The 12,408-nt window shown below is 26.9% G+C and overlaps 1 protein-coding gene across 1 annotated transcript; it reads right to left on the bottom strand.

The window, feature by feature from the left end:
• Window positions 1-93: 93 nt before the first annotated feature.
• On the bottom strand, window positions 94-1,387 carry LOC137831832 (protein G1-like5). Its single transcript, XM_068639681.1, has one exon. It carries the CDS (start codon window positions 949-951, stop codon window positions 421-423), a length of 531 nt encoding a protein of 176 aa, XP_068495782.1. The 5' UTR covers window positions 952-1,387; the 3' UTR covers window positions 94-420.
• Between the last annotated feature and the right edge of the window lie 11,021 nt (window positions 1,388-12,408).

Below are 12,408 nucleotides of genomic sequence, written 5' to 3'. Positions count from 1 at the left end.
CTCACTAACAAGGTATCTAAACATGTGTGTTCATCAAGTACACTTCATCAGCTCATGATTTTATAGAAACCATAGTGAATGTGTGACTGTAGAGAATCAGAAACCCCGAAAATGTCGATTAATTTGAACACTAAAATAGGCATAAACATATCCTAGTTTGGTATGCATTGTATTTCCTGGAACACAGGAAGCCAGAAGAGTTATGGAAAACATCTCAACAATTCAGAAGACGGCGTAAACACGTTTGCAAAGGAATATAAATAGAACCTTAAAGTTGCCAAAAATAAACATAAAAGAGGCACAAGTTTGATATAGACTAAGATATAAAAAAGAGAGAGATGATGATATATAAAGATATGCATGTGAGGGCATGGCGTGATGGATGATAGTAATTATATAATTGGTTTGGAAGTGATGATGCTAAGTGGCAGTGGCAGTGGCATTGGGGGAAGTGGTAACAGGAGCTGCATTAGAGATGTTCGACTTTGGCCTCTTTCTCTTCTTCTCGTAGCTAACACCTCTCGCCTTCGCCTGAAACTCACGCACATCATGCAAGTACAGCCTCACGGCGCGGGCGCCGAAGGGGTTGTTCTCGGCTCTGCCGCCGTTCTCCTCGTAGGCGGCGCGGAGGCGCCCGATGAGGGCGTCCAGGCTGCCCCAGGCCTGGCGGAGCGGGCAGGGGCACGGCGCCGGAGGGTTAGGCAGCCCGAAGAACGGGCACGTCGGGTTGTGCACCTTCGTCTTCCCGAATTGGTCCAGGTAGTGCAGGAATTCCAGCACGTGCGCCCCGCTGCACATCGCCACCGTCAGCGGCGGCCGGTGGTTCCGCAGGTACTGGCTGTACGTGTTCCAGTCTCGCCGCTTCTGGTTCTCATACCTGCTCGGAGTACTACTGGCGCCGCCGTTGGTGGTGCTTGAAGTTGTTGTTCTTGGGGATGGCAGGCTCTCCATTGCGAAGATCTGATGGTTGTTGATTTGGATTTGAGTGGGATCTTGTGTAGAGGGAGGTTGATTTTGTGGTGGTAGGTTGAAGTAGAAGGATCCAGCACCAACGAAGCTTCTATATAAACATATATGTGTATCTGGAAAATGAAGTTGTTCTTAGGAGGAGTAGCTAGGGTTTTTATTGTGTAGTAGAAACTAAGTGAAGAGGGTGTGTACGGATAGGAAGAAAAAAAGATGGTAGGTATTGGTTAGAGAAGCTAAGTAGTGACATGGAAGCTAAAAGAGTGCATGTTTTTGTGTTGCAGAGTGAAGTGAGAAGATGGAGAGATTTGTGTGTTGCAGGTGAAGGAAGTGGGAGTTGTGTGAGAGTGAAGCATGAGGAAGTGAGAGAGAGAGAGAGAGAGAGAGAGAAGAAGAAGAAGAAGAAGAAGAAGAAGAAGGGTTAAATGAGGAAGAGGGCACTGTGCCCCAAAACAGGACAAAGTTTGGCAGTGAGATAGTGATGATGCTGACCATAGCTCAAGAGACACATCTTTTGCAATTTTCTCACTCTCCTTCTAAGCGCGTCATTCCATATCCTTCACTTTTTCATCACTACTTTATTTTATTTTAATAGAAAATGAAAATTATTCTACTTGATATATGAAATAAACCTTTTTTATACAATCAATTTAAATGCAAAGATGAAAAATATCTATAACTATATTCTTTGAGAATGTTGCATTCATTCTTTACTTTAGAGTAATGAGAGAGGGTGGCAATAACTTCACTCTCTAATCTATACTGTGCTATTCAGAGGTGTGACCAAAAGAATATATTGAATATATATATATAATTATTGTAGTAAGACTCAATTTAATAAAGTCCAAATTAATGGGTGTGTTTAAAATAATAAGTGATGTAAAAAGAAATGTCCAAATAAGTGACAAGTCCAATAAAAGAGACTTATAAATAGAAGTTTCACCTAAAAGATAAGTAAGAGTTAATTTTATCTAATAAATATATAAATTATTTCTGACTTTGACATTAGAACGCTTTGTAGGTACACACACCGTGAGAGGAGAAGTCGAAAACTCAACATAGAGAGCAGTTGTGAGAGGAGAAGCCAGCTTAAATAAAAGAACATATACTAAATGGGTTAATCTTATATATTATGTATTTTTTTATTTGAAATATGTATTAAATTGCTTGTATTTAATAAGGATTAAGTTAACTCCAAATATACCTAAAGTTATTGATGGAGGTTGATAGAACAACTTGTATTTTTTAATGCAATAAAAAGTTTAAAATATTTAAATTAAAAATAATGAGCCTAATATATATATAACATAAAGTTAAAAATGGGTCTATTTTTGTCATCTTTAAATTTAGTGAGATATTTTCACTATATAAGTCAACGAGAATATAACTCAAACAAATCCATTATTTTTTTAGTTGATTTTTAATTTTGAACTCATAATCCAGTGTATAATAAAGTTTTTATTTTAATATATTGTTTTATATGTTGTATGAAAAACAGGAGAAAATTATGTATATATTAAACACCAATCTTTCTTTTATTGTCCCAATCTCATTGTCTCAATGCTCCTTATGTATATTTAATGAAAAAAAATTTATCCAATGGTCTTTTAACTACATTATGAAAATCCTAAATTTTCATACTATATTTATTTTCAAAATTTCACATTAATTAAAAATTTATATATTATAAATGGTTGAAAATCTAACCTTATAAATTAGTTTTATAAAGTTAAATTAAACTTAAAATCTATTTAATGATATAATTTCAGAATCATGAAAAATTTATTCTAATAATATATAAATTGATACAAATCTTTATCTTATAAATAATTTTATAAAATTAAATCACTTAAAATCAAATTTTTTGTAATTTAATAATAAATTTTAAGCATATAACATAGGCGGGAGTATTTTAAGCATGATATACGTGTTGTAATATATGAAGGTCAGACACTTCTCTTAAATGGCGTGTCGGTGTCAGATACTCATATCGGACACCGACACTCGTATGACACTTGTAGGACACGTATTCGTGAAGTGTCCAATTCAAAAAGTATTTGTTGGATTTCTGATAATTCTAGTACGGTTCTAACATAATTTTAAAAAAGAAAAATACATTAATTTTCTAAAAACTCAAACTTATTGTATAAATTTTTATTATGATTATAAAAATAAGAAACAAATCATTTTGAATCAGTCATGAAAAACATTTTTCTGCTCTAAAAAATAATTTGTAACATACTTGTGAACATAAATTTTTATTGTCAATTTATATAATTCATAATTATATTATATATAGATCCGTGTCCCCGTGTCCTACATTTTAGATATTACACGTATCTTCGTGTCCGTGTCCATGTCGTATCAGTATCCATGTCTGTATATATGAATTGATATTTTGATGTATTTATCAAATTTATGTTTGTTGACTATCGTTTATTGGCACTCAAGTGCTGCAGTAATACTCAAATAAATATGAACCGTTTAAAATTATTAAAATATTTTTATGAATATATAACTAAATTATGACTTTATAGACTCAGATGTTGAAGTTAAAAGAATTTGCTTAAAAGGTTTGATGATGATACATGTTTTTGGAAATAGGGTAGAATATCCTGAAATACTCTCATCTTTTAACTTTTTATTTGTTAATAAAAAAATATATTTGTGAAATTTGCTAGATATTGTAAAAAAATTATTAAATAAAAATTAATTTAGAAATGTTAAATTATATATTATTTTAAATATTACAATTTTTATTAATATTATAGTAGTTTTTATTATTAATAAAATTGATGTATTTTTTAAAAATTGTATTTAATTACTTATTAAGGTTTTAATTATTGACTATTTTAAAATTAATAATTAAAATAGTGATAACAAACTAAAAATTAATTTATAAACTATTTTAATTAATTATTTTTTATGTTGTGTTTCTTTTATATTTGATATCTGTTGAATAGGTATTTTTTTACCGACAAAACTCTAATTGTAATGTGTTTTTTATGATGGATACTGACAAAATTTTGAGGATAGAATGGAAAATGAGGTAAGTGATATTTTGATGAGTTTTGCGGAATCCATAATACCACACATGTTTGGTGGGGGAAAAAACGATTCAAGTGCTTCAATGTCTTGCCTGCTGTTAGTTTTTTGGAGTCTTTGTTTTCTCCTGATACCATCAAATGGCTTTTCTCTTTGCAACACACTCAATTTTTGAGTTTGTTAGGGAAGAAAAGGGGCAATGTTTGTTCTAATTTCGTGTTACTATATGTTAATGAATGTATTGTTTAATTTGTTTTGATGTAAGAAAAGTTGAGTGAGACGGTAATAAAGAAAATAATAGTGGAAATTATGGTGAGAGTGATCTTAGTAAAGAATCTAGCATGAGGGCCCATCCACACACACGAAAGTCATGAAAACGACTCTTCTGAAAGTGAAAACATCAACCTCAAACCAAAAATTATCCAAACTGCTTTTTGGATCCAACATCGAATCAGTAAACTAAACCAAATTCATTGCACCACTGTGTATTTAAAGAGAACGTGTGTATATATTATTATTTTTATTTATTTTTATTTATTTATTTATTTTTTTTCTATATTCATAATTCATATCATCTGATGAGTTATTTTTTAAACTTAATACTCAGTAACATAAACCTCTTTTGACTTTGACTTTTTTCATTTATATAATCTTAATATTTCAGGAAATTCAGGGTTATAAAAAGTTAGGGATATGTATTAAGTTAGGGTTATCTATTTTACAAAGTACAAATCAATACATTCTCCAAAACATTTTAACATATATTTTTAGCTTTGAGAACAAAATGCATTGTTTGAATGAAAATAAATTCAAAAACCCCATAAAATCGGCTCATGAGGTTGAGGTCTGCACCCATTTATATATTATGAAATATCCTTATCGGGTGGTCTGATAGCAGCCCAATAGGCCCAACACAAACACTCGCTAGGATAGACTCGAAAATGGCTCTGATACCATATTACGAAGTGGACTTTAAGCCTAACTCAACCCCATAAAACTGGCTCATGAGGTTGAGGTCTGCACCCATTTATATATTATGAAATGTCTTTATCTCTGGTCGATGTGGGATCTCCAACAAGATAATAATTATTTTAAAATAAAACCTAAATAATTAATTTTTTATATATACACTTTTTACTTTAATAATAAAGTATTTAGGTTTGAAACTATTTTCTACGTATAAAAAAATTGTAATATATATTTGAGAGTATCCTTTAATATTAACTTGTAGTTATTGTTAATAAGTTTGTGTTGATTTTATAATTTATAATATATTTGAAAATTGATGTTAATAATGTGATTGTTGAATGTTTTAGTTATTGAAGAGATGAAATGTTTAGGGTTTTAATTGCAGAAGGTACGTTGTTGAGATACGATGGAAAGACAAAATCTTGGAGGTCCCGTGAGGACCGAAGGTCATGGCATGGCATCGCACCGCACGCACTCTCCATTTCTTCACTTCACTGTCTGTCTCCAACATCACACTTCAACCTCGATGGGACATTCCACCACTCTCATCTAAATTCAATTTATTTTTTTCATTTTTTATTTTCAATTTCTAATTATCTTCTTAATTCACTCTTTAATTTTTACTGTTTTCTTTTTCATCTAATTCTTATTATAATGAAATCAAACACACTTAGTTCCATCATCATCCCACCTTTTTAGTTTAGCTGTATAAGAAAATTGTATGGAAGGAGATGGAATAAGAAAAAAAAATGTTTTTATTCTCTTTGTGTATACTAGTGTAGGGAGATTCTCTCTAAATTACAATCTAATTAGGTATGATAGTGGATCCAATATCATGAGATTCTTTCAATATTACATATAATAATTATGTATAGTTTGATAATTATTATTTTTTTAATAAACTATTTTTTTATATCTTATACAATGATTGTTTTAAGTTTGATTATGGCAAAATTTTAATAGAAAAATTGTTCTAAATAGTTTTTATTAAGAGATTATTTTTTTTAGTCATAATTTTTTTTTATTTGGATTGAAGTATATCTTAAATATTTTTTTTAATTTTATTTATTATTGAAAAATAAAAAATAAAAATGTATGAATTAAGTTAACCAAGTAAAAGTGGTTTAAATGATTGAAATCAAAATATGTTATTAAAAAAATTATAAATAAGAAAAAGTTAATCATTCAAATTTTATCTTATAAAAATCAAAATTTCTCTAATTTTTGTTTGTTTAGGCTTTTCATATATTAATTTATCTTTTTTTAATACTAGAACTTATCAAAGTTAGTAAATATGATAACAATACTTATCAATTTTTATTTAGAATAATTTTTTAATTTTTTTTCTTGGTTTGGTTGCATGTCTAGAAATGTATAAATTATATGTAGAGTGATATACTAGTCTATGTTCGTATTAATACCTTTAACTTGATGATTAAATTTTTTTTAGACAAGATATTATTTAACTTTATATATTATAACATAACTCGTGAGAACCTTGACTGGAATAACTATAATTTTCAAATAAAAAATATTAGTTAATATTTGATAATACTTTAAGGTAGAATATTAATATGAATTGGTTACAATTATATATTTTATGCAATAATAGTATATTGACATGTTTGTAAATGTAGAAATATATAAATATATAAATACGAGAGTAGTGGGATTTTTAATTATGATTTGATGATAGTGTGGAAGTTGTTTGGAAATGTAAATATATGAGATTGTATCGTTAATAATGGGGGATTAATTCAATTTGTAGGTAAATGTATTTTTTATGAAGTTTGAAATTTGGGAAACTATAATCGTAGTCTTATTTCCCTGATTTTAGTATTGATGAAATTAAGAGCATATTATTTTTTGTTGAATCATGATAGGTTGATGTGAAAGGAGCATGACATGTAAGAAATGGGTTGTTAAGAGTTGATTTTTTTAGTCTAAGTTCATGCATGTATAAAAATAGGAAGTTGATACCTTATTGATTTTTAGTTTTTAATTTGAACTACATGTGTAACTTGTTTTTTTTTTTTAAATTGATATGTGAAAAAAGGTTGTAAGAGGAAAATTTGGATATAAGAGATTATAACTAAGTACTACAAACAAAATTTTAATTAAAATAGTATACTTCGATCATTTATTTCCTACAATATATTATTGTGTCAAATATTTATTTAAATAGTATATTGTGCTAAATAACTATTCAAAGTGAACTAAAATATCTAGAATTTGGTTTATTTTGAACTTGATGATAATTTTGAGTTTTAAAAAAATATTTTTTAAAAAAAAATGGTTTGGAAAAAAATTCTTAAAAAAATACTTAGAAAAATAATTATATAGAATATTGTAAGAACCGAGAAAAATAATTTTAGAGTAGAAGTGGTATAATTAAAATGACACTTGAATACTTTATTATTAAATTTAAAAGAGTATATAAATAGAAATTTATATCTCAATTTAAAATAACCATCATCTTTCTAAAAACTTCATTTTTTCTTTGTCTTTTCTCTAAGATTATGACCTCCTCGCTCATCAGTTTATTCTAACCTCCTAGCTTATTAGTTTGACGATCAGAGTCTGCCACTAGACTCTTGACAATGAATTCTACAAGATTGTCCGATCAAAATCTCAGATATAGTAAGTTCATTCTTGGCTCATTTTCATTTGAGTTAGTTTTGATCTAGTTAAGTTTGTCTTTAGTTTAAGCTTGCATGAGATGTTTTTATCTTCAGAAATAGTCTCTGTTAGCTCAGGGTCCTAGTGGTATAGTTAGATTTTTTATCAGGACTTTGTCGTGCAGGTTAGGCTACCTTTGAGCTTTTGGTAGTTTGGAGCTCTTAGGGAGTATATACTCAAGTTTAGGCAAGGAAAACTAGTTTAAAATGCCTATAGAACCTTAGGCTAGAAGATCTTAATGTGGGAGTGACGTAGTCACCAATCTCAAATTTTCTTGCAGGATTTATTGTTTTTTAGTAGATTGAGATTTGTTTGAGATTGAAATGTGAAAGTGTAGACATAATAGATGTTGTAGAATGTATGAGTTTGGAATTGAATGAGTTATTGAATATATTTAAATAGTTTGTTGAATTAATTCAAATGAAATGTTTGATAAGAATTGATTGTTTGACATATATAATGTTGAACATGAATTGTCAATGTAATGTGTAGTTTTATAAAATTACAAGTTAAATGAAATTTTAAGTTTTGGTATGATTTAATTGTGTGATTTTGAATATTATGAGTTGTGGAATTTGAATTTTAATCAAGATATAGTATTTTCAAGAAAGAAAATATTGTGTTAAGATTGTTTAGGATATGCATTGATTAGGAATTCGTCTAGAAAGAGATATGTTGACTCTCCTAAGATAATAGAATCATATAAATGAAATTATTAAGGTGGTGAGAGTCGAAGGAGGTTCATATGAAGGAGGTTCATATGAATGAGATTCATATGAATGAGTAAGTTATTTGAAAGATAATGAATTGACTAATTTAATGTCATATTTAAATAAAATTTAAAATATATAAAATTCTTAAAATATTCAAAATCCTAAATAAATACAAATTTTAAATTATTTAATATTTTAAAATTCTTAAAATATTCAAAATCCTTAATAAATACAAATAATATATATATATATATATATAAATGATGACAACAACAATTATGTGTATGAAAATGTTGATAATTAGTAGAACAAAATGAATGGAACATCAATTATACATATGGAAACATCAATTATTAGTACAAAACGAAGAAAACTTCAATTATGCGTATGAAAACATCGATTATTTTTTTAAAAAAAAATCATAATCGATTATATTTATTGTCACGAATTTTCAATCCCATGAAATTTGATTAAATTGCTTTAAATTCATCAAATCTTACCTCAATACAAATAGTGATATGTATGGAATACAAATTGAAGAGTAAGCAAGTAAAAAAAAACATTATCTTCCTTCACATTTCTTGTTTCATATGCGAGCAATGTTTTTCATCAGAGTTTCTCCTTTTTGTGTTTGAATAACCCTCCTCAGCGCAAATTCATCATCGTCTACCGTCGACCATTGTAAAGAAGTAGAGTTAAAAAGTCTGAAAAGCTACACAGTTTACCTAATAAAGGGATTAGGTGGTGTTAGGTCAAAGTTTAAAAGGGGGCACTCCACAATTAATGATATCGTTTTGTGCCAATTTTTTGGCTAATGAATTTGTGCCCTTTCTTTATTAAAATTTCACTGCTATTCCTACATTAAAACTTTACTTAAATATAACACTTTGAGGTGAGGATAAGAGGATGTTTGAAATCACATTGTATTAAGTTTTTTTTTAAAAAAAAAAAATTAATTAACGTTACACTCTTTGAAGTGAAACTATTTATTGGAAATTTTGCTTTCTACATTAAAATGTTTTAAATTTAGTTTTATAAGCACTTATTTATATATATATTAATTTATAAAATGTTAGGATGTTGACTAAAAGTTACAATTTGCTAGATTTATAACTTTGTGAAAAAAAAAATACAATTTATAATTTTAGGAATTAAAGGATTAAGTGTGAGGAAATTTACTTCACCCTACTATACTACTCTTACATGTATGTTATTTTTAAAATAATCAAATCATGATTTTGTATTATTTTGTCCTTTTTTATTCTCCAGGGTATACTAACTAAACAATTAGATCATTCATTTCTTTAAATGTTCATTCATATTTATAATTTAGAAAAACGCTTTTGACTTTTTTAATTTATCAATTTTATTGCATCTACTTATTTACATAAATACATTAAGTTTTGAAATATTTATAAATGAAATATTAAACATTAGGTTAAAAAATTTAAATTCAACCCGATTAAATCTAATTATATTCAATTATTTAAATTAAACTCAAATGAACCCACAACACTCTTACACTCCTAATAACTCTCAATAATAAGAGAAATTGCAATAAAGAAATTTACAAGTGGAGATTTATGCCTCTAAAACTAATCTCCTTGCACTGTTCTTTTGACTATGATACATTATTTGATTTAAATGAAAAGAAAGGAAAAAATTATATAAATTCCATCTATTTTTTTAATTTTTTGCTGCTGGATATTGAGAAAGAAAGGTTAAAAACATAAATTATTTAGAATAGAAAGAGAAAAAAAGATTTGTTTCGTTGGGAGTAAAGAAAGGAAACAAATTTATATAAATTCCAATAAATTTTTTGCTAATTTGGAAAAGAAAGGAAGAGTGAGTTATTTGTAAGGGAATGATCACATAATATATCTTAAGTGACTTTCTTTCTGTTATGCATAGACATACATGAGAATATGTCCATTGAAAGTGGTTAAGATTACGATTATGTATAAGGGTTAAACTACTCCTAAAGTGACTTATATTTTTTTATTTTTTATTACTAATAAAAAAATTTATTTTAAAAAAATATTATTCTACAATTATTTGTCTTTTTTATTTGAAATATTACTCATTTTGTTTATATACATACATGTGTGTATTTTTATTATATACTTTTTCTCTATCATATATTTCTTCAACTTTATTTTACAGAAACCAAATACAATTTATATATTATTTTTTTTTATTTAACTAAAAATTTCAGATTGAATCAAAGACGATTTATATATTTTTTCTAATGAAGATTTTTTTATACGTTCAATATAAATAAAAAATGAAAAGATAAAAAAAAAATGAATAGTTGTTTAATGAAAAGGAGACACCTGGGGTGGCCCATTAATAAAGAAGAAGTCAAGAAGCACGTTGACATGTTGTTTGGCACATCTATCTAATTTAATAGCTTGGGTGTTACTATTTTCCCGGCCAGATTGGTTTTCTTGTCTTTAAGTATCATTAAAACTCAGTGTGCTTTCTATTCAAATCTCTTCTCTTCTAACCAAACTTTGAAACGTCTCTACCCTCATTATCACAACGCGCTTCCAAACACACACTATCTCTCTTCTACTATTAAACACACTCTAAATTAACTTTCCACCTCTTAAGCAAAATAAAAATAATATATTAATTCAAACTAACAGTAATTTCAAATTATTTATATTTCAAAATAAAAATATGTATACATTTTTTAATAAATGATTACGGAAATTGTTTATATTTAAATTAAATTTGCCACCTTCGTAGCGTACGCAAATTACCTACGCTAAAGGTAATTCCTGTTAGTTGATTATGACTATTATGGATAAAAGTTGAAAATACAATTTGGAAAAATTTAATATCTATTTTCAAATTTTAAGCACAAAATGATTTTTTTTAAAATATACTTTAAATTTTCCAAACATGCACTAAATGCGATTAACCAAGTATACTTTAGTTTGAAAAAAATTGGAATGGGAAAAAATAGAATAAAAATTAAATGAAGGGGAAAAAATAAATGAATGTTTATCAATGCTAGCTTGTGACTTCTTATAGAGTAATATGTATATACGTTAAGTGACTAGAATAATTTTAAGTGCCTACAATAAAATCATTTGTTTCTTTTATATATATGGTAGTTAAAAATTAAATTCTCATTGTTATCACTACAAGAAAATTATTGAATAGAAACTAATTTTAGAAAAAAAATAATTAGTTACTATATTGACTAAATTAGAGTCAATTTTGGAGACTAAAAAAAATTTTGATTTCTAAATTAATTTTTATTATTGATAAATAGTTTCCAAATTGGTATCTAATTAGCTACCAAGGTTTTAACTACTAATTATTTAGAATCTAAATTTGATAGCAAATACCTCGGTAGCTACTAATTATTTTTATTCTCTAAAATCGGTTTTTATTTAGTGATGTTGTATGATTGACTTAAAAAAATGTTTTGAATCATATTTTGTATAGAAATATTTGGATAGTGTAATATGAAGCATATTTTTTTATTAAACAATTCAAAAGTCAAATAATTATTTTTTATTGTACATTCTAGAAGTTTTTTTAAATACAAAAGAAATAATTTTTTGAATTACAATTTGAAAATAAAAAAAAACCTTTAAAATCATAGAGTTTGAAAGTAAAAAGTAATTTTTAAATTATAAATTTATAAAGTATTTTTTTATTGTAAAAATATCTTCAAATTATGTAATCTAAAAATAAAAAATAACTTTTAGATTATAGTGCATAAAAAAATGACTTTCAAATCAAATTGTGTAATAGGAAAGTAAAACATTATTTTCAATCAAGAATTAAAGAAACTTCCAAATTACATCGTTCAAAAATAAAATAAAAAGTTTTTTATTTATACAATTTGAAAGTTATTTTTTAAGAACAAAGTATATTTTTCTGTATTTTATGAAAGTTTTAAAGGAAAATATAAGGGTGCAAAAGGAAATCTCCTGCTATATTAATAATAATAATACAAAACATTATATCAGTATTTAATTAATTGTTTTTCTGATATGGGTTCCTGTTTTCACATATA

Source organism: Phaseolus vulgaris, chromosome 6 (assembly GCF_000499845.2).
Source record: "Phaseolus vulgaris cultivar G19833 chromosome 6, P. vulgaris v2.0, whole genome shotgun sequence".
Classification (NCBI taxonomy): domain Eukaryota; kingdom Viridiplantae; phylum Streptophyta; class Magnoliopsida; order Fabales; family Fabaceae; genus Phaseolus; species Phaseolus vulgaris.
The sequence above is the reverse complement of the archived record's forward strand: the minus strand, read 5'-3'. Positions and strand labels throughout refer to the sequence as shown.